The sequence below is a fragment of the Argiope bruennichi genome, chromosome 5 (genome assembly GCF_947563725.1).
Source record: "Argiope bruennichi chromosome 5, qqArgBrue1.1, whole genome shotgun sequence".
Taxonomy (NCBI): domain Eukaryota; kingdom Metazoa; phylum Arthropoda; class Arachnida; order Araneae; family Araneidae; genus Argiope; species Argiope bruennichi.
The window spans coordinates 73,913,463-73,938,077 of NC_079155.1; the positions used below are offsets into that span (position 1 = coordinate 73,913,463).

The 24,615-nt window shown below is 26.8% G+C and overlaps 1 protein-coding gene across 1 annotated transcript in view; it reads right to left on the minus strand.

The window, feature by feature from the left end:
• Positions 1 to 19,936, minus strand: part of LOC129968544 (kelch domain-containing protein 2-like) — a 33,639-nt gene extending 13,703 nt beyond the window's left edge. The window contains exons 1-8 of the mRNA XM_056082543.1: positions 19,604 to 19,936; positions 14,812 to 14,888; positions 13,894 to 14,124; positions 11,059 to 11,140; positions 9,985 to 10,053; positions 3,362 to 3,501; positions 1,787 to 1,899; positions 206 to 366 (exon numbers count right to left, since the gene is read on the minus strand). Of these exons, the coding sequence (XP_055938518.1) occupies positions 206 to 366; positions 1,787 to 1,899; positions 3,362 to 3,501; positions 9,985 to 10,053; positions 11,059 to 11,140; positions 13,894 to 14,124; positions 14,812 to 14,888; positions 19,604 to 19,708 (978 nt within the window). The 5' untranslated portion in view covers positions 19,709 to 19,936. The remainder of the gene's footprint in view (positions 1 to 205; positions 367 to 1,786; positions 1,900 to 3,361; positions 3,502 to 9,984; positions 10,054 to 11,058; positions 11,141 to 13,893; positions 14,125 to 14,811; positions 14,889 to 19,603) is intronic.
• Positions 19,937 to 24,615: the final 4,679 nt, after the last annotated feature.

The window sequence follows — 24,615 nt, forward strand, 5'->3', positions numbered from 1 at the left end:
CTTTCTTTGTTCATCTTTTACAGTAATATGACCATATCACAATAGGATAAAGGGGAAAGTATTTCAATAATATCTTAATAACAGAAAATATTAATACCAATTCAATATTTGTATTTGTATTAATATTTTCTGAACAAAATTTATCTGGCACAATATAAATATCTCAGAAAAAGTTCTTTAAAAAAATTAAAGAAAAAATCCTTACAGGTGTTCTATCAAGATCCAAGATATTTGATGTACATCCTCCATATATAAGAACTTCGTTAAATATGCTAAGACAAGCACAATGCCATAAACGAGGTTTTTGAAAAGGCAATTCTACTGGTATCCAGATTTCAGCTTTTGTATCAAACAACCAGCAATCACCTACAAAAAAAGAAACTTCTGGTGTCACAAAAATATAACACATATAGTTAAAAAAAAAAACAAATTAACTATAATAATAAAAAAATGAAATGTAAAAACTAAGAACAAAAGCAATTAATTAATTTTTTATTAAATTGTTATTTTAATAGAATGCTCACAGAACTAGTAAAAATATTTTCTAGAATTGCAAAAATATTGTACAAAACTCGTCATTGTTGAGGGGGGGAACAAATAAAGTAGGAGTATTCATTGAAGGCATTATGGATAGATTGGTATATTTTGACATTTTAAAAAAACCTGGCAAAAAGTGGCATAAAATTGTGACCAGTTCCAAATTTCATCTATCAGCAAGACAACGATATAAAGCATACTGCAAAGACTGTTATACTTTTTGTATCAAGCAATAGCTTAATAACCACTCCCATCTCCAAACTTAAATGTTATAGAAAATTTATAGTCTCATTTGGAGAAATCCATCCATGAACACGATGTGACAAATAAGACTAATGAATATAGTGTGTGCCACTGGTAAAGATCTCATTAATATATACTTTAAATAAAAATTAGAATTTTGCTGAAAAAAATAAACCTTGAAAGGTAAAATAAGAAACAAAGACATTAGACAATATATACTGAGTGCAAAAAGGGACAGAAAAAGAAAGAATAAGGGGGAAATGATAGAAAGGGTGAGCTTGGGAAGAAAAAAGAAAAGTAAATGTAAAAAAAAAAAAAAAAAAAAAAAATTATAAAATTAATAATAGAATAATAGATAGAATATTAAATTAATAATAGAATAAATTTGCTTACAATAAATTGAATAGCAATATGACCTTCAATGTAGAAAAATATTATTCTCGTGGTGAAAAATAAAGTGGAAAATATTTTTTGCTTCAGATATTATCTAACTGTTAAAGAGGAAAAAAGAAGGTTGGTTTGATCAGATATCCTCTTCTTCAAATGATTAGTCAGAACCGCAGTCAGATGACAAGGACGACACCTGAGCTGGCACCCCCCTCCCCACGCCATACCATACCGACATATGTCCGGGACTGCACATTTTTGGGCAAACTTGTACATTTCACAATCAGAACTTCGTTATTTATGAAGCAAGTATAAAGGGACGCACCACATGAGAAAACTTGTGAGCAGTTCAGAACAGATGAAACACAAAGCATAAGAGAAAAGTATTAAAATATGCTGCTTAAACATATCAGTCAAAGATGGTTGTTTTGCAGTCTTTACTTGTTTTTCCTACAAAAGATTTTTTGAAGATTTCTTTCCTTCTCCATATGTTAATTGAGTTCTAAAGATAAGTGTTCACAAAATTTCACTCAAAATAAAAATTACTCTTTCTGTAAATTACATTTAAAGAAAAATAGCTTTTATAATAAGATGACTGAGACAATGAAAAAATACTTACTTAAGGCAACATTATTTTGACTGAAACCACCATAGAGAACTAAATACTGATCAGCTAGTGCTGTTAAACTGTGCCAGGACCTACCAACAGGTACAGGACCTTTCACAGCCATTCTAGAATTAAAAGAAATATATTTTAATAAATACTTTTAAATGAATTTTCTTGTCATGATAATACTTAATATCAGTAAAATTGTTTAACCTTGCATTCAAATTACAATAGATAAAATAGATTTCAAGCCATCTCATTCATATAAATCCAAGGTCACATAGTTTAGTTTCATCTCTATAAGAATTATATCACCAATTCTTTTAAAATGCAAAAATTTTTATCTTGCATATAACTGGAAAAATAACAAAATGCAGACTAGGATAAAAGTATGGCTATATTCTAATAATTGAAAATAATTTTACACTAAAATTTTCTATTTTAAAAAGATCCTTTCAATATTTTGAAAATCAACAATACATAATATTTAGTAACTCTATTTCTAATGTTAAATATCCTTATTAAACAGAAAGTTTTGTTAGGCACCATTTTAGATCAAATTACAGTCATCTTAACACTACAACTATCAGATATCAACCAATCATTTTGACTAGTTTGATGTTCTAATAATATATTCAGCCCTTTAAATTCTACAATAGCTATAACTTGCACAAAAATAAAATAATAAATTGAATACACCAATATATAATATGTGCATTTTTTCTGATTCCAAGCATTGTCAGCATTACAAAAAATGCTAGAAAAACATTAATTAAAAAATATTTTGATTTAATCATTAAATGCAACAAAGTCACACAGAGGAAGAATCTGGTTTAAATATACTATATTCTGAAAATTGAGATTTTTTTTAGAAGCATTACCTCAATGCAATAACAGAATGTAATAATTAAATTAATTTTCCAATTCAATTATTACAATTTGACTTTATAAAAATCTTCTCATCTTTGATGCTTACATCCTTTCAAAAATTTATATAATTCCTTTGTTATTAAAAGCATAAACATATCTGAAAACTGGTAATCATATTATGTGTCAGTTATATCATTATATATCTGGAATCAATATAAATTAGAATAAAAATAATTCCCACCACTATTTCTTAGCTAAATTCCAAGTATTATTCAGTAAATTGCTGACTCCACTGTCTTACAGATTACTACAGCAACGGCAGAATCAATCCGCACGCCAGCACGTTTTACACAACAAATAGAGTTATATTTACAGTTAACAGCCAAAAATATTATTGCAATGAGTTAATGGAAAATATTTAAAAATTACAACAATGCTTTAAAAACTTATAATATACGATGTAAAAATTAATAATTATTATTTGACATTACATACCTGACACTAAAAGAAAATTTGTCTAACTAAATCAGGCAGATGAAGCGATTAAATGCACCAATATTCATATGTATTTATAACAATATTTTTAATCCAAAATCATTTAATTCAGCATTGTATAAAACTTAGTATATTTCACTTTTTGCTTAGATATTTTATTAAATGGAAATTTTGATTTTGTTATTCACAGGGCAAAGGATCAGGATTTAAAAACACTCATACTCTCCACTCCAACTCATTGTTGTCATGTCCAAGCAATGTAAATCATTCATACGAAACACGTCGTGGCGTCCTCCAAATATATATACTTTTCCATGCATAACTGCTACAGCATGTGCAGCTCTAGCACTTGGTAATGTACCCTACAGAAAAACCCAAAAAATATATAAATGAAAAATATCTGTGTAATTAGTATTAATTCAATATTGTTAATTTATATTAAAACTATGGAACAGCAACAAAAGAATGAAAGAGAATTAATTATTTTTCTGTGTAAAGCACTTGAAACATACATCAAATGAACTACAACATTATTTCATAATGTTTAGTGAATTTCATTCTACCCAAAATTCTTCTGAAACTAGATTTGAATACATATTACTTTCAAAAATTACTATGCCAATAAATGATTTTTTAAAAGTAAGTTTTGCAAACTTTTTAAGAAGCAGCCCAGAGATTTTATTTTTTGGAAGTGCAAAACTTATTATTTTAAAATTCAATCAGAATTTTAAAAAAATATACATCATATAAAAAAATTCTTGAATTCTAACACTATGCATTAGCTGTGACAGTTTTTCTAAAAGTTTTTCACACTCAGAACAAAATTAGATTCTGCTAATTATATTGTTATTTTAAATTATTGTACTCTTTTATCTTAGCCTTTTATTTACCAACAATACTTAATAGCAGTTTAAATCAAAATGATATTTTCATATTATGACTACTTTTTCTGACAGTATTCAAAAGATCATGAAGAGTGTAATAGCAAGAAGTAGATATCAGCTGAAGGTAGAAATTTAAAAACTTCAATTATTAATTTAATTAATTATAAAAAGAACTTAATTCTGCACCAAAACTTGATTGATGATGTAAAAATAAAATGAAAAAACTGAAGGCAAGATAATTCAGTAAATAAAGGACTAAAATATCTAGCTAAGTGTATGGATTCTCTATGTGTATCATAGTTTTCCTATCACTGCTTTAATTAATAAACATTAGCTGCTCTCAGAAAAAAAAAAAAAAAAAAAATCAAAACTTAAATACGATAATGCATGCATGTAAAGCACAAATGCTTAATATTGTAGTATTAGACCAGCCTATATTGATATGCTCGGCTATTGACAAGATAGGTGATTTATATAAAATCATTTTGATTAAATTAATGCATTTTTAAGTATTTTTTACTATTTTGGAAATTTTATAAATTCAAAGAAAATTTGAAACAATCTGAAATTTATTTTGAAATAATTTAATTATTAGATATAATACACCATTATATAATTAGATAAGATATTATTAAATGTGTAAATAAAATGCTTCTTTTTAGAGATTTTTTCCAAACACTTTCAATTTGATTTGTTCAATTTTTTCACTAATAACTTTTCTCAACTCATTAGATTTTGTTAGTAATGAAAAGTTTCCATTTTGTCTGACAAATGTATTTTCTTGATATTCAATTGCAGTAATATCCTTTTATAAGAGGTAATTACTTTTTCTGTAAAGAGATCAAAGTCTAACTTCCTTTATGCTATTGACAATTATTTTTTTTCATGCCTATTTCAATTATAAACAGATTTTGGTAGAACATTTGTTATAAAAGTAAGCAATATTTTAAATGGGCTGATGTTGCTAACATTCTTAATTCTTTAGTAATGTTTATTGAGTGAATACATACAGTTATAGAATACATACGGTGAGACATGCAATTTTTTAATTCAAATTTTTCACTTCAATATTTTAATTAATATTGAATCCTTTTTCAACAAATGCTTGCTCATGAAAAAGAAAGAAGAAAAAAACTATAGTTTTTCAACTTTATGGTCTTCAAACAATAATAATAAACCCTCACCCAGTCTCATTTTCCTAACAAAAAAAAATATCAAAATTGAGTAAAAATGATTTGACTAGGAAATCTATAAACTCCATGAGAATAATCTTTTTATCCTTTCTGCTGAAAGGACAACAAAGAATACATTTCTTTTATCCCACTTTCTTATTCTTTGCCAAAACAAGCCTTCTTATTGATGAAATGTTTAATGAAATTCTATTCATTATACATTCCAACAATTAAAAAAACAGGCTACTAATAATCATGCTTGAAAGCATATAACTTTATTGCATATTGTTTTTATGGTATGCAAAAAATAACGTGTTCCTTCTTATGCCTCCACTCATTTTATTAATTGCAGAATAAGATACATTGTTACAAAATTTATACCAGCATTAGCAATTTACTGAAAAAATAATTTCAACTAAGAAATTTTCTTTCAAAACTTTTAAAAACAATTTTTTTTTTTTTACTAATTTATGCAAATCAAATGCTTAAAAAGGTAAAAATGTGTTATTTCTCGGATACATATGAATAAATAGCCTAATACTCTCTGCAATGCATTTAAAACAAGCTGAGAATGTTTCAATACCCCTTATTTAATACCCCAAGCTGAGAATGTTTCATTGCATACCCCTTATTATAGGTATTATCACTCTCCTTCTGGCATAAAAATTAGGGACCCTGAGTAAAGCTGTGAATGCCACAAGTATATAAATTTTATTTTCAGAGACCCAGAAAAAAACTTAGCAAAAAAATCAAGCTACTCTGAAACTTTTGGGGCAGCTAATTCAATCCAAAATTTATGACACAACTACATTTTTTTTTTTTTTTACAGTTTGAAATATACAGAACATTAGATGATCAACTCATTGACAGATCAGGTTCAAAATTCTGAATTATCAATGTAGCATTTTGTGTTTTAAAGTTACCTTATTCATTTGTATTCAGACAATTACGCAAAAAATGCTTCATAGAAATGAGTTTCATTCAAAATTTGGTAGAAATCTGCAAATTTGATTTTAAGACATTCCAACTCAAAGCAATTTTCAGTTTTATCATATTCATAAACAGATATAATTCCAAAAATATGTTATTCTGTAGATTGAATCATGGAGATTGGACAGAATCTTGTGTTCGAATTTTCTGGCAATCATAACTCTCTTTAAATAGTTTGAGTACAAAAAAAGAAAAAAAACAATTTTATTAGCATTAACTTATTTTTGATATATTTTGGCAGGAATAACAATTGGCTCAAGTAACTATGAAGCATCATAAACATTTTGCTTTATTTTAAGTTTTAGAACCTTTGATTCATTCAGTGTGAGAATGAAATGCACATTTTCCGTCATAATGTTATAAAATTCTAAACCTTTACACAAAAATACTTGAAGCAAAAATATTTAAATAATTCACTGATGGAGAGTCATTAAATGAAGTTGAATTATTACAAATACTCTGCTAACGAGTAATAATGTAGAAAAGATACAATGAACTGAAGTCACTGTTAAAAACCAACACTCATGGTTTTACATGAATATATAAAATTATCTTTAAAAAGAAAGGATTTTCCCATTATTTAAATAAGCAAAAAGAAAGTCAAGTAAATGAAAGGAATATATTTTCCCTTATTTAAACAAAGTGAAAAAAAGAGTTAAATGAATAGGATATCTTACCCCCATTCTATTAGTTTTTCCATAAATTGAGATTTAAAAAAACCACATTCTAATGAACTCTGGTTACAGAAATCTGTTAAACATTGAACGATCCAACATCGCAAAAAACAGCCTATAATCAAGTAGTAATGATTTTTTTTTTCCCATCAGAAGAATAAGATAAAAATAAGCACTTAAGATTCTTACATGAGGACTATAAAAAATAAGCAGCTTTTAAGGACTTTAAATGGTGCTATTTTCCTAGATACATTATCGTCATTAAATAATGGTAAATTTTAATTTAAGGAAATCAATTCTACATATAATAATGAATCTGTATATAATCAGACAGTGCACATCATGAATTTATCTCCCACCCCTCCCTCAATAAATTGGTCCATTTAATATCATGCTGGAATGTATTTGTAACTTATGTAATGATTCATTTTATTTTTTATTTTAATAACTTTTATGAAAATGCATGTTTTTTATTCATTATTAAGTTTTAGGACAATGTGACATCTGCATTTCAACACAATGTTAGTTGAATATATATTGATTGCTTGGTCTTTATAAATACAACTATAAAAAAAATAGCGAAACAGGTAGGAAGCTGAACAATTACACTTTGTAAAATGTTGATATTAATCTAATATCTAACAGTTCATAGAATTCAAATATTTTGTTAATAATATCTTTTTAATTGACCTGCTTGTGCCCCTTTCCCCAGTCTAGCAGCTTGAGGCAACTAGCCAGTTTACCAAATCAAAAATCTGTGACTGTTTTTAAGCAAGAATATAACTAGAATACTCCAATAAGTATAAGTATATATTTTCATTTTAATAACATCTTTGAACTTAAATTAATTTTAAACAAAATTAACAAATATTTCTTGAACTGTAATGAATCTATGCAAGTTTTAAATATATATAAATGTTTGATAAATGACATTTGCTCAATGTTATCTCTGATTCCATATTATGTCAGGAGATGCAATTTTCTAAATACAATCCATGCCTACGTTTGAGCAATTGGATTTCTACCAAGTTTGCAATAACTAGTATAAACTTAATTGTTTAAATCTATAATGAATTTTCATTAAGTACACTTTTTACTTAATTACTCAAATATACAAGAATAATAAATTATTCAGAAATTTGACACATTAAAAGAAATTTCTTTTACTATATCAGGGTGCGTAGTGAGAAATTGTTGCAAAATTAAGTACTTTTAAGCACTTTTTAAGCACCTTACCCCAAAAAATTAAGCACATTTGTACATGTAAGCATACGTAAGCCTGAGCATTTTCTAAGCATAAGTTATTTTCTATTTTTTTAAAATGCATAATTTTTATTAAAAAAATTTATTAATTTTAAATGTGTATTTTTTAAATTTTAATATTTAATTTTGTATTTGCAAGTCTTCTATTGTAAAACAAATTATGTCTTTTTGGTTTTGACAAAAACTAAAAAGTATCATAAAAATGAAAAAGCTATCAATGCCAAAAATTTAAATCAACTTTTAAAATATTAACAGTTAAGATCTGTGATAATTTTTAATATTTCTTAAAATAACAAACTATCAGTTTATTTAAATAGATAATCATTTCTAAAAATGCTGCCATTGATGTAGAAACATGCCATGACCAAACAGTTTATACTGATTTTTAAATATGCAGCAACAAATAAGATTTAACATAGCTGGGATAGAATATGTAAATTCCCTCCTGCATTAATTCACTAAATTTAAAAATGTTAGTTAGACTCCTATAAAGCTAAGCATTCCAGAATGGTTACCAATATAAGACTGATAAAAATATCATGAAATTGACAATAGATCAAAGCCATGTTCTAAATAAGTTTTTAAAAAACATTTTTTAATAGAAAAGACTAGCAGCATTCACACACAACACATGAAAGGTTAAACATACACTCATCAGATAAAATTTAAATCAATTCTTGAGTATCTCAAACACTATTTCTTACTGCCCCTTTCAGATAACTTTCAATATTTCAATAAATGGCAATGCACATTGTTGAAGAAAGAGGGGAAAGGGGAAAGAAAGAATGGGAAAAAAAAGGAATTTTAATATGTGCGGATCTGCTGTCAGAATTCCTCCTTCTCGATGCATCTAATAAACAATCTTTTACAATTATGCTTTCGAACTATCGTATTTAATGAGTACAGAAACAAAAGGCTGTATGCTCTTCTGGAGAAAATTAAGCACTTTTTAAGGACCCTTTTTTCAAAATTAGGCACTTTTAAGGTACTTAAAAATTGTTTTCAAATTTACGCACTTTTCCTGATGCTACGCACCCTGTATATAAAATTTTTGACACAGGCAAGATTTTCCATTTTTCTTAATATACTTTTATTTCTTTGAAGGAAGGAAATTTGCTGTTTCCCAAATACCATATCCCTTTAAAAATTTATATAACTTGTTTTCCTTTTATTTAATTGTATACTTTTTATTTAATTGTTTCAATTTTATTATTTTATATCATTAGAATTTTCAGATAAAAGAAAACATATGGAGGTTAATGCACCAATGAATACTTTGGGGCAGACTTTTTCCCCCCTCCCATTTTAGTTATTTTTAGATAAAATAAACTTATTAAAAGTCTTTTTGTTCTTCAAAATATGTTCTTTTCTCAAAAGATGCTTAACTGTATTTTTGAAAAAAAAAATGTAAAAATCCATTCTTTAAAATTACAAGTTTCCACAATGATATTTCCTAATTGAGAAAATTATATGACATATTTTCTGACTTATAACAGAACTACCACATTATTTAAAATAAAATTGATTTTGTTAAAATATAAATATTTGCTTAGAGCACATAACTATACACATGCAACATTCATGCACAGAAAAATAAATCTCGTAATATGATATATCAAAAGTTCACATGTGATGCAATTACAATGTACAACTAATTTTCAAATAATTTTTTTTAACTGTTGAAACAATGATTGCTTACCAGTAGCATTATAATTAGAATAAAAAAATAAACAGAAAATTTCATTTATAAACCATTATGGAAATTAGAAAATCAACTAGCCAATATTTTAAATTAAAAAAATCCATTTCAAAATATAGGCTAATAAAAGCAAAGTCTAGTGTTGTAATGAAATGTAACTTACTGTACTAAATGGCCTGCTCCAATGATTTTTTGCAGGATCATATTCAAAGAATTGATTTGTCCAACCACGCTAGAAATAAAGAAATTAGTGAAAGCAAACAAAATGCATAAATAAAGTCATAATGTCATTACCAAACGTAAATGACTAATCAACTCAGTTTTAATAATATCCTTAGTCCATTAAATTTTAATAATCATTCCATTATTACAAGAACTCTGCCATTAGTCAAAAAGTTTGAAAGAATACAGCATGGTTGTTACTTTCTGGTTTCCTGTGTGTATTTTTATTTTGGCAGAAAGCAAAAATCACTTAATAAATGTATTAGGGTATCTGAATTTCTAAATCATTTATCATTCACGCAGCCACAAAAATTCTTGAATAGATCTTAACAAAAATATCAAAACCAATTTATAATTTAATTTTATAATGTATGTTAATGGAGTCACCAAAATATGAAATGCCATGTCTTTTTTCAGATCTTTTCCCTAATGTTTTTTTTTTTAATCTTATGTGTTTGTTTTCTTATTAGTCAACACATACAATCCATAACTATAATAATTTTATATATATATTAGTATAAAAGTAATTTACAAATAAAAAAATTGATTTGAGGGATAATCTAGAATGTAACTAATTCTAGTGCTTACTTTTCAATACTAAAAATTTTCATTATTCCAATAACTTTTAAGCACACAAAGAAAATTAGTTTGGAACGTACACATGATCTCTCTAAACTACATATTACAAATTTAGAAATTTTACAATAGCACTCCATTTTCAGAAAGTATTTATCTAATATTACTGAATGCATAATAATTAATACATAACTACTTAAAAATAATGGCTTTATACTTCTCAACCTAAAAATCCTATATCAAAATTCATTTACATTCAATATAATATATTAAACCAATGTTGCAAGTTAAAATTTTAAAAGTGACGTTGTTTAAATATTAAAAATTATGTCTGAAATATGACTTAGTTTTTCAGTCATTTATTTAAATATTTTTATCATGTGCAACTACTTTTACTCATTAGATTATTTTAGAATAATGAAAAATATCAACAACGTACCCATAACAAATGATAAAAAACAAACTGAAAATCGTGAGGTGGCCCTGAATCAGGATTCCCAAAACCACCAAATACATAAAACCTATATATAATAAAAAGAAAATATGAATAATGTAAAATATTAATTGAGTCATTAGACAAAACCAATATATTCTATGTGTCTTCACATAAATAGAGAAAAATTCAGTTAAATTTAACAATAGTATTCATGAATTTAAAATAGTTAAGATAATGAATCTTAGCAATTTTATTCAATTTGTTTATTTATTTCAGTTACTTTCCTTTAGCCCTTTTCCTCTTTCTATCCATTTTATATTCTGTTTAATGTCTTATTTCAAGGCAACATAAAAACTATTGTGGAATAGACTTCAGAATTTTAAACAGTCTTGATGGCATTAGTCCATGAAATGACATTTGAAGAAACATCAACTTTCTAAACATCTACATCATATCAACAGGACAGCAATGACAAATTTTACATGCATTAGACCTATGACAGGATTCTCAGCCCACAACCTTCCAGCTTCTAAGCTAGGCTCAAGTTAACCAGTGACCAAATTAATATAATTTAAACCATTTAATGCAAAAATTAGCAGCAGATCTACTGCAATGATGTTAAAAGAAGTAAGCACTGCAACACAAAAATGCAATGCACTCAGAAATTATACATAAGTTTCAAGGACATCTGAAAAAAATTGATAAGAGAAGCAATTGAGATGAAAGATCTATGTAAGATGTAATTTATTTCTCTATACATTGATTTCTTGAGATTGTTCTTACTGACTTTTAGATATTAGCAATTTTGATGCAACATTTCTCTTTTCTTGTTTGTATCATACACTAGGAAAATGAGCACTGCTTCCCTCCCTTGGTATGATAGAGTACATACTTATTTAAAGATGGCACGACAGTCTTATTTTCCTCATAATAATAAATGGTGGATGTGAATTTTTCCCCACATCAGCTTCAACTTTTCCCAAACAGCTTTACTGTTTGAGATAGGTCACATCAAGCAAAGTTTAATGATTAAAAAACAGTACCAATAGATTGATATTTAAAGGTAAATAACTCTGTATTTGTAAGTAATAGTTATAATACTTTATAAACAATAACAGCTTACAAATCATTCACAGTTACAATTAATATTTTTTTTAAAAATATTACTTTAAGTTCTTTCACTCATCTACAAGTCTAACTAATATTTGAATAGAAAGCATGCAACATTTGACATTTTCAAAGTAACAATTAAAACATATGCATTTCAATAGTACAAACAAAATATTTTTTAGGATAAAATATTAAAAAGATTGCAAAATAACAATGTGAGAAAATGCAACCTCGATTATATAATTAGTTTTTTTAAATATTTTCTGAAACAAAAGCACATAAGAAGATATTAAAATAAGACGATTATCAAGAAATTGCCAACAGAAAATGTTAAATTAGATTAGAAATGTTAAATTAATTCAATAAAATCCTACTTCCCAATTTCTAAATATATAAATTAGATTGTCTAATAAACTTTTAACTATGCACAGACAGCATTTAAAAAATTAAATATAATATTTCTATAAAATTTATAATAAAAAAATTAAAATAAAACGTATAAAAAATAATTGTTACTTCTGAGAAAAACCAGAAATTACAAGACTGGTTAATGAAATGATTGAATAATGATTGATTAATGACTCACCATAATGAAAGAATATTTTCAGATTTTGATTAGAAAATGTTTTCTAGATTACTATTGTTTCAATTACTAAATAATGAAGTATAAGACAGGATGACAACTGAACACGAAAAATATATATTTGGGCTAAGCAATCTGACACCCAAAAAGAGGAGGAAGATCAAAACTTAGGTGGTTTGACTGGCTATAAAAAATATATGTATATATATATAAAACTATTAAGGTGACAAATTGAAAAACCTTAGCAAAGAATAGGATTTTATGAATTGGAATCCTGATGAAGGCCAAGGCCCATTTGGGGCTGTCACACCAGTAAAGAAAAAATATTGAAATTTCAAAAAGTGTATCAACAAACATATATTTCACATCTGTACATTGCTTATCTAAGTTTTAAAATTTGTTTAGCTTAAGTCAATTAAATGATGTATCAAAAAAGACAATAAGCAACTACAAACAACAAATAAAGCAAAACTTTAAGAGCAAACATATCGCTAAAACATAAAAAGCAAAATACTGTTTTCAGAAACTAAGGAAATTTTCCAGATATCAAAATGAGCCTTTAAAAGCTAACACTGTTATTCAAAAATAATTAAATGAAATAAAAATAATTTGGAAGAAGTAATAAAGAAGTAAACAGTATTTTAGAAAGTTAGTCGGTCAGCACAATTCATTTCTATTTTTAGCAAAAAAAGTAACATCTCATTCAAATCACTCTTACCCTATAACAATGCATTACAGTTTATAACTGTAGTAAAAATTAAGCAATCATAAAATGGGTGGGGGGGGGAGAATTAAACAATTTTTTAAATGTACTAAAAAGTACACTTTTAAAAACTATTTTCAAATTTTTACACCTCAATTCGCAATTTATTAATAGAAGCATAATAGAATCTTAATTTTTTTCAAACTTAAAACTAGCACTATTAATTTGGAATTAAAATGTTATTAAAACTAACAATATTTAAAGTGCATTATCAGCAAGTATGTTCAAAACCAAAAGTTTAGCATATAAGAAAATGAATGGGAAAATTGGTAACAAAATTCTATTCTTACATAATCAAGTAAATCAAATCAAAGTGTTAAAAACAAAATAGAAAGAATAATAAAATTTCTTTCGTCTATTTTTCTTTTTCAGAAACACTCACTTTTTATTATACGTCCATCCAACCATCTTATCTACAGGAATAGGTGGTGTACCAGAAGGCTCCAGTAATTGCCACTGGAATTTGTCCAAGTCTAATTTATAGAGGCGGTTTGTGCAGCCTTCTCCATTATATCCATAGCCACCAAACAAATACATGGAATCATCAATCACAACTGCTGTAGAACCAGACATCCCAGGAGGATGACCTGTTCCATGAATTGTCTTTAAATACCTGCACAAGAGAAATTTAGTTAAACTTATCAAGTAAATAGTTAATTTTAGAATCAAGTAATTGATATATAGGTGCTAAAAATAACCTGAAATAATTAAAAACAATGTGCCTTAATAAAGATTAATTCTTATTAAATTATCATAAAACATGAACTTTTCTTTTGGGTTTTCATTAAGTTAATGTGCAGAAATCATCTGACAAAGCAAAAGTCTAACAAACCATTTTCTTATAAATATTTCAGAAATTAAAATCAACTTAACAGCAACCCTAAACATGAATTGAAATTTTATTATCTGATTTAGCTTGTACCAACATTTGGGCTCATGTTTAACTACTGATAAAGTACCCACATTTTTTAATGTATTATTTTGAAATTTTTAATGTATTGCATTTTAATGTAAATCATTCATAAATAAAATCACTAGTAAGAATACAATAGTATCATTATCTGAGATCTTTATTTCACAATACTTCTTTCTATTTAGTACACGCCATAATTTAAATAATAAATTGTTGAAATAGCTACAATTGATGTAAAAATTATTTTCAATTGTAAATTTGCTCCAGTGATTAAAAAGCAGATATTAAAGCTTGCATGTTAAATCAAACTATATGCAGAATCATAAAAATATCAAACTTTCAGATATCAGTTAATTAAATCAAGCTTACAGATTTCAATCATTTTACCATTTTTCAGAAATACAACTAAAAATCCATATTTCTTCACCACTAAAATATGTACTAGCTAAAGCTCCTGGATTTTCCTGAAAGTAAATAAAGAATAATAATTTTAATTCTTAACATAAAAACAAATTGTTCAATGTGAAAAGCTAATAGACAAACAGCAATATATCTAAGGATTAAAGTATGATTAATATCTATATTTCATACACAATAGAATTTATACAATAAATATTTCAGTAAAAATTTTATCCTATAGCAAACATTTCTATAACACATTAATTTTTTTTCCCAGTTGTTCAACACTTATTATAGGAATTTTAAAATGGGTTGGCACTCAAATCTGATTTTTTTTTTTTTTAATTCCTATTTTTCCCAAGTATGTATATTTAAGATAAGAAGAAATATGCAAACAACACTTGTGTTAGTTATAATAGAATATGGTTTTAAGGAGTGAAAAAAAGCAAGGAAAGAGAAGCAACAGTTTAACATTATTCAAAATAATAGTAAATTACAAGTTCATAATTCCATACAGAAAAAAAATAATCAACTTCTCTTTATTTATTATCTAGAACTTAAAAAGACAAAATTTATATATTAAAGAGGGAGAATATATTACCTCTCATGCTCTTTCATTGTAAATCACATAATAAATAAAACAATTTTATTACCATGATATAAATCATTTAATAATTACTTAACAAAAACATTACAAGCAAAATTACTACTTTTATTTATTTATTTTGCCGAATATTTGGCATCAATTTCTGCAGATTCTTCATCCATCAGTTTCATGGAGTTAATGAACATAATCCGTAACAAATAAGGTACAACATTTCTGTATAGTCTAACAAACATTTTTTAACTATATCACTTTCAGTGAAAATATTTCTGATATATCATTGAATGCATTACAGGATGAATCTGACAAGTTTTAATGCTCATAAAAATTCAGCTTTAAATTATTGTTCTTTAACAAAAAAGCTAGAAATTGATTTATTTTTGGACATGAAATCTGAGGTTTTAGGAATCTGATGAATCATTCCTTTAAGATACGAAGTCCAACATCAATGATGATTATTTTGAACTGGCACACAATCTTGTATATTTTCCTCTTTTAGTATGACTAGTAAGTAATTGTTTTCCCATATTACTTAGGTTTATATCTTCTGGTAAAACAAGCAATACGCAATAAATAAATTTTGTGGAACTTTGAATCTTTTCAGCAAAATCTAGATTGATTTTTTTTATCCATTCAATTTGTATTAATTACATATTTTACAATTACAATTTGTATTAGATATTTTGAACAGCTTATTGTTTAAAAAATTCTGTAATCTACTTTGAATAAGCTCACAGTTTCTCAAACAATAAATAAACCATTCAATAAACTAATGTATGGTTGATTAAGCAACTGCACTGCTTCCGCAGATTGAATGTTGTTAATCCTGACAGAGAAATATATTCTAATTTTTCACAGAATTACAGAAGTCTCATGCATGCTCATTAGCTACAATTTTAAAATCTCAAGAAAAAAGAACAACTGTCTTGCAAATCGAAACTGAAATGATCTATACAGAAAAAAAAAGGCGAGTTTCCACATTACACAATCGCAAATGGTATTCTTCTGTTTTTAGAAGCTATGACTACAATAATTATTGCAATCTTTAGAGATTTGGAAAAAAATAATGTAATAATTCCCTGTATTTATGAGAAGTTCAAATTTCTCTGCATTTTCCCATGTTTTCAGAGGATTTTTAAATCCCCTGTATTTTTCCAATTTTCCATATTCTCTCGATGGCATGGCTTAAAAAGCTTTTAGAAATTATCTTATTTTGATAAAGTAAGTAATTCGTCTATTTAGAACCCTTTAAAAAACTATACCGACAGTAACAATAACTTTTCAAAATTACTTTTAAAATGCCAGTCAGCATCAAAAGAAAACATGCCACTTCTCCATTAACTCCAGAACAGTTTTCACTAGATAAAATAGTTACAAGAAATATAATTGCCAAATAAGAGAAACAGCTGCAAGTTTGTCACACACAATACCCCAATATGAAGAAATCAGCACCTTTTCATCACTTTTCCCACATAAAGTTTCTGCTATATTCAATGACAAATTTAGGTATTGTTAAACTTAAGTGCTTAAAAATTTAAAGATGAACACACTATATTTGGTGTTTGATTTAGATACTGGAATACTATTACTATATATATTTGTTTTTTTAACATAAAGCAAAACCTTACACAAAATCTTATTAAAATGCTCTTTTGTAAACTTTCTAAGATTTATTTTAGAAACTCTTAGGATAAAGTTTCAAAATGAATTGGAAAAAAAGTTTGATTAATGTTAAGGTGGCAATAAGAAATTCAAATAAAAGAATTCAAGCTCTTTTAAATAAAATACAATACATAATTACACCTGTCGCGATACTAACAAATTTCAGTATCGCTTTACAGTGGACACAGACAGAATAAATTGCTTCATGAGCTATTATATTTTTTACAAGATCTTAATTTTAGAGGGTTATCAGTTGCACCAAGAACTGCCAAAGCAAGCATAAAATTAATACGACTCCAAATTATCAGGACGATAATATTGCATCAATATCATAATAAATCTAACCTTACTAAACTTTAAAAATTGTTTCCCCAAATCTGTATTTGTGGTAAAGAATAAAAAACAGTTTTGTGAGCAATTTGTGCCTTCTAAAATTAAATGTTATGATCATCAAATTCTGTGTAACATATGTAATATAAAATCCTTCCTTAAATATAAAAACAAAAAATATTATAAAAGAATCATTAACTATAATTCAATAAAATTTTTATCATGGAATAGTCGTGTTATTGAATATTTTTAATCCGATAGCACAACTAATTCAGAAATAACTTGCATTTGAGTTGTAAAAATAGTATCAATGAAGGGAAAAGTTTAATATGTTCAATTATAAATAATAAAAGTTTAAATTGTATCAATTATAAATACTGTACTGAGAATTAAAATACTATCTTAACATTCTTCAAATTACCAAGTGTGCATATTTCGAAATTTATTGACATAAGTAGTTTATCAAGAACTTTATAAATGTCTTACAATAAATTAAAACACTGTATGCCAAATCATAATAGATTTTTTATAATATTTTTTTTTTTTTAAACCAAGGAAAAGATTTGCAACCACCATATACTACTGAATAGCAGTTTGTTGATGCTAAACAAAGCTAAAACATTATAAAAGCATAAATCCTACTTCTTAATTCAGGAAACTTAAATTACTTCAAACTAAGATTATTTCTCATTCAGAAAATAGTATACATTTAAATTAAATTTTATGTTTCTGTTAGAATTTTTCTCAAAAAAAAAAAAAAAAAAAAAAAAAAAGATCACAGGAGAATTTATTATTATTTTCCTTCAATCAGCATAAATATATGGATACAGAATTCATATAATTTCAAAGCTTATTGACTAAAATATGCAAGATTTCAATGAAAATTAGAAAGTCATAATGTCATCTACAAAAACTAAATAATGAGTTTACTATTATATAAGAGTAAAGAGTTCTCTACACTGAGAATATATATACTGACAGAGGAATTAAATTTCAAATTGCCCCTTTTAAAAATGGTGAGCAATAACAAACAGAACAAAATCCCCCCCCCCTTTTTTTTTTCAAAATCACTGGAAAACATTACTTCTTTTGAACATTTTCAATTCACATCTTCTTTCATTAACAATTAACTCAGTATGAAGCAATGTTTAGGAAGGAAAGAATGAAAATATCCTTAGGATGATTTAAGAACAAACATTATCTCTTATAAGATAATTGGCATCTTAACAGATTTGAAGCATTGTTTGCTCTAATATTTACAAGACATATAAGGGGAAAAAATCTACTATATAGTAAAAGGAGAGTATAATTACAGTCTTCAAAGTGAGTCTAATTACAAAAATGCAGCTTCAAGCAAAATGACTAAGTATTTTTTGTTAAAATTCAAGCTAATCTATAAGCTTCTTTGGATTTTTTTCAGTAATAACACAAGTGAATAATTTGTTCTTGAGTGGACATTTTACTATCAAATTAACAAGTCATAGAGTCAGACTACAATAAAGGATAAAATAAAATATTTTTACCGATAGACTTTCAGCATTTATACTCAATTACAGCAAAAAGATCTCCAAGGATGATGTAATGTATGATATAAAGACAAAAAAAAAAAGTTTTAAAACAACACAAATTTACCAGGCTTTTTAAAAATATCTCTGAAGGTTTTAAAAATATAATTAAATATTACTATATATATTAAAATTATCTTTATATAAGTCTATATTATTCAAATCCGCCTTTCCAAATATTTATTATATTTTTAAATATTCATGCAACGAAATTTATCTGAAATTTCAAATTTAAAAAAAAACAACATTTAATTAAAAACTGAATCACCGAGTTAAACTGAAAACTAGATTTGTAATGTGTAAAAATAGTGTTCAGTAAAACAAAAATTTAAAAAAAGGAGCGATTACCATAACGTAATATATTTAAACTATTCCAAACAAAAAAAAACCATAGTCTTTTTTGTTGTTGTTTTTTACAGGTACGTTTTAGTATTACGGAATAGGTTGTCAAATTACCTTTCGTATCCAAAAATCAATTAAAATGTGTTCTCAATTTTTGTCATGTAAATACCACCAAATAATAGTTAATATACGAATGTACAATGCGTAAAAAACAAATTAGGGAATTTGGAAATTATATGTACAAATTTTAATTTTAAAGAAAATAGTTCAAACTTACTCTATAACCACCCCAAACGAGCATATATTTTTCGTAACTAACAGCAACATGTCCAGTTCTTCCAGGAGGTGTACCACATAACGTACCATGGGTATTTAGCACCATTTTTACGGCAAATTAATGAGCTGCCAAAACATAACACAAAGCAGGTACCACTCGCATTATTCTCTTCTCAACAGCGCCTTCAGAAACAAACAAAAACAGACACTGCGTTACTTTTTTTTTCTGACAAAACCATAACCGCTTTAAACAGAAACGAAAAATCTGTTGCCAGCTTGCATTTATCAAATATTTATTTCTCTGCCGATTTTTTCGTTATGAGAGGTGCCTTCAGGAGGACCTCCCATAACGAGTGATTCGAATAACCAGCAAAAAAAAAAAAAAAAAAATGTAAAAAGGTGATTTGCTGAATAAGTGTTGTTTCGCATAGCGAGTGGAGAGGAAACATAATGGCGTCACATGCTGGATTGGCTTGTATCAATCTGAATTATTATTAGTTGAAGTTCAGTTATTTGAAGAAAATCCTTAAATCTGCTTAAGGTAAGAAGTTTTGATCGGAAAGCAAATTCTGGGAGATTTGAGGAAGGCTCTATGGAGCCTTAAATGACGAGATTTCGTCTCTGGCCAAGAGTTAGAGATGGATGGCAATGAAACCGGTGAGCTAGTGGAAGATCTTATGCTCGAACATAGCCAAAACTACCAAAAAACTTATAGAGCTACATTCTGTGTCACAGTAAAAGACGTAGAGAAGATTTGATCAGGAGAGGAATAAGTAGTAGACGTAGCGCAGCAGTAACCTTCCAATGACGTAAGGAAGATGCTAAAAAAAAAGGAGAAATTATTATATATATGTTGAGAAATATCATAAGTACGCGCTACAAATTCATTTAATGATAATGCTGTGTCTCATTTTCGGCAACTTTTAAAACGTAGACAAAGTAAAAATGTCTAGATAATATTCTTGTAAAAAGGCCATGCATTATAAATAATGAATTACATTCTTATATGTTTATATATTTTTTAATGGAATACATTGTCCTAGTTTACTTCTGGATTTTTATGGAAAAAAATTGTATCTCTTAGCGAGTGTTTCGTATTACAAGTAAGATTCATGAACAAATTATCATCAAACGAAGTTCCTCTGTATCTCTTTTTATAGAAAATTGTTCCGGTTAATTTTTGAAATAAGGCTTTAATAAAATAAATTACTAAGCTCAAAAAGACATTTTTGAGCCTAAATTTTAAGATAGCAATATTTTTAAATATTTCAGTCTTTCTTTAATATTGTCAGATACTATTGATATTCGGTATTCACAATCTTGCTCAAATATATTATTATGTAGTACTAATAAATTTAATTGGATTAATTTTCTGTTATGAAGCTACTAGGGGACTTTGAAATGAACCCAGAAGTTTTGAACAAAGACAGCTTCAAAAACATATCACATTCTCAACTATTTTTCGAAATCAAGGCGATGAACATTTCGACATCAAGGCTTTCGACGGCAAATTTAGACCATTCCCATACACACAACGTATTGTCAGTGGAATCTTCGATCTTGAACCCATTAAGCTACTGGTCACGAAGCCTTGATTTTGTTCCACAAGGCCATTGCAAATTATCTCTGTCATTATATATGCATATGTATCTGAAATCTCAATATTGTGATTTCAAAGAAAGAATACCTAGTTAAGGTTTCAAAATTGATAATGGATTAGGTCATACCACGATTGTATATATAAAAGCAATTTGAAATTTTTGATTTGCGACACAACATGGAGGACATCTCAAAGTGATTTAAAAATAATTAGAATACAAATTAATTAAAAATTAAGGGAAATTTTGGTATTTTTTTAGAGGTAACTTCAAAAAATGTTATTGCAGAAAAATAAATTTTACTTTGTCTCAAAATTAAATGAAATTTTAAAGATACTATTTTAATGTTCCCGCAAATTTTTAGTGAATTTTGGCAATTTTTTTAAAAATAGTTTTTGTTTAATTTTAAACAATAGATTACATTTTGCCTTGAAATTTAAGCGAGTTCGCAAATTCTACAGATTAATTCTATGGCAAAGGATACCGACGTGCTCTGATTGGTCGATTACTTTCGCACAGACTTTCTATGCTGTCTGTTGCAACCCTGTTGCATTGTTTGTTTTCAACGTATTTTTTTGCCTGCCATTTTTCAAAATGGAGGAATTAAATCTTCCAGAGAAATACAATTATAAAATAATTGAGATTGATGAGAATAGAGCTATTTTTCGTATTTCAGATCTTGTAAATAAAGAATTAGCACAGGTAGCAATTTTTCTGTGAAGTATTATTAAAATAAGACTTGAAAATTAAGCTTTTATTTTACGGGAAATGATCCGCCAATTTTTTTATTAAATTTTCACGTTAAAATCATTACCATAAAATATTTATATGCAAATATACTATATTTATTAAGATATTTAGACGACATTAAACGGAATAGAAATCATTATAATTCTTATTGAATATTCATGCAAAATAAAATAAGTAGGTATTTATTAATTTCGTATACAAATTATTACCATAAGATGTCTATCTGCAAATGTGCTATATTTGTTAAGATATTTAGATTCATATAGTTATTAACAATCTAATTATTAACCTTGATATTTTTTATTAACTTAATATTAAGATTTATAAATATATAAATAGTTTATACATTTCTTTTGAATACTTATTGCTTGCATTTCTGTAACACATATTTTAGGAATGGATTCGAGAATATCAACAAAGACCGGAAACAGTTTGGCACAGTTTTGAGCCAAATAAGCGATAACTATACTATTATGAGTGCCAAACATTTCCAAAAAGATGCCAAGGCTTAAACCAATCAGAGCACGTCGGTATCCTTTGCGATAGAGTTAGTCTGTACAATTTGCGAATTCGCGAAATTTAAACCATCTTCATTGTTCCATCCATTATCAGATTGCGTGATCTTCTTCCATTGTTGAAAATTAATAAAGACAGCTTCTGTTTAGAATATGTATAGCTTACATGATTTACGAAAAAGTGTAAAAACATGAAATTTAAAGGATAGATAAGCTATACATTTATATTTTTAATAGCGTAATGATGTCATGGGACTGGTCTCCATTAGAAAATTTCATATACACAATGAGAGAAGTTTATGTAACATAATTAAAGTAACACATCTTTACTATCTGGTAATTTCACAGTATCACGGATACGAAGTTATATTGAAATGATTTAATTGAAATAAAGGAAACGATATCTCTGGCGAACAAACTTAAACACCCAAAACGACAGGAGTAAAAAAGATTATTATGGTTTTTTACTTTATATTTTTAATCGATTTTTATACAAATATTTTAAGCCTATTTTCCAACAATTTCTCTCAAACAAAATAAATGTAAAATTTAACTTCTTCAAGCGCATTGCTTGAGCCTGGAATAAGTTTCATTTTACTAATGCTGGAAAAAAGATTGTAAATATTTCTTTTTCCTTCCAGATTACCCCAATATGACCAAAGATGGTACATGAATCGGAGGAAAGAATAGTATTAGAACATATTGGTACACTAATGCTGACAAAATTAAAAAAGCTTATTTCGTTGTCACGCACAAAATTATTCCTGTTGATATTTAATCTGTTAATAACGATGCTTGAAAATCTGCAAGTGTTATTTGAGATTTCTAAGATAGCTTCCTAACTACTATTATAGATTACTAACAGCACTTGTACGGCTTTACCAGTGGCTTCATGAATGCTAGTAAAATCAAAGCCAGAAAACATAAAATAAAGCTATCAAATTATAACAAACATTAACACTAAAAAAAAAATAATGCTTTACAAGTTTTTTATTTATTTATTTATTTTTTATTTCGTGAAATGGATATTGCTTTGTGAAATATTGCGACAAGCACACATAGACACGTAAACTTTTCTAAGTACAAATAATAGAGATTTGGAAGAAATTTCGGTCAAAAACATGAGAGTGTTCTAATATTAGTAAATAAAAGAGGGTACACATTTTCTTATTTTTTAATTTTAATGAAAATTCCTCTCCCCTGAATTCGAAAAATGTAATTTTCTATTTTGGCAATATGACTGTCTATCTGTGATCAAGATAAGTGAAAAACACTTTGAATTAGAAGGATAAAATTTGGTATGCTATCTTCACTCGAAATTTATATGTTTTTATTAAATTTTGTGAAAAATTCGTTCAGAAGAAGTCTATCTGTCTGATTAACACGATAATTACAAAATGAAGAGAACTAAATGGATAAAATGTTGGGGATAGATTTGACATTTATAATGTTGACTTAGTGACTTAAAAATGACAATGACTTTCAAAAAGTAAAGACTTAAATTTATCAAATTTGTTATGGGAATTTGTGACAACAAGCACAGTTCTGTGTCAAAATTTTATTTCAATAAATTGGCAAACACGTGTTTCAGACACAGATTCGATTTTCGGAAAATATTAATTGCACGCGGCGATAAATCGCCAAAAAATCACGCAATATATTCAGAAAATATACTAAATTCACTGCAAAGATAATTAATTCATAACTATTATATGCCAATGCCATTTACAGCGTTCTCTGGGATAACACTTTTACTATAAAAGAGAGTATGATAGAAAGTCTCGGGAGACCACTTCCGCTTGTTTCCTAATATAAAAGAACATTTTTTTTTCTTGGAATTGTGGCGTGGTTCCTCACTTTCATTGAATTTGTTTTCTCATTTAAAACAAAAGTTAAATTTATTGCGTTCTCTCCTTAAATAAAGCTGAAAACGATATTTAAATTAGTCGAATTCTGATATTATGGTGCGAAGTTCACATTGGATCATCAGTTCACAGTTATTTTAACACCGTTGCCAATCTGAAAACATTAATTGATACTAGGTGACTATGATGCATTTCGGAAGAAATTTCTTTTTTTATAAAACATTATAATTGCAGTTAACAAGTATACTATCTATACATTGCATCATGTTACACTGAAGAAAAAAA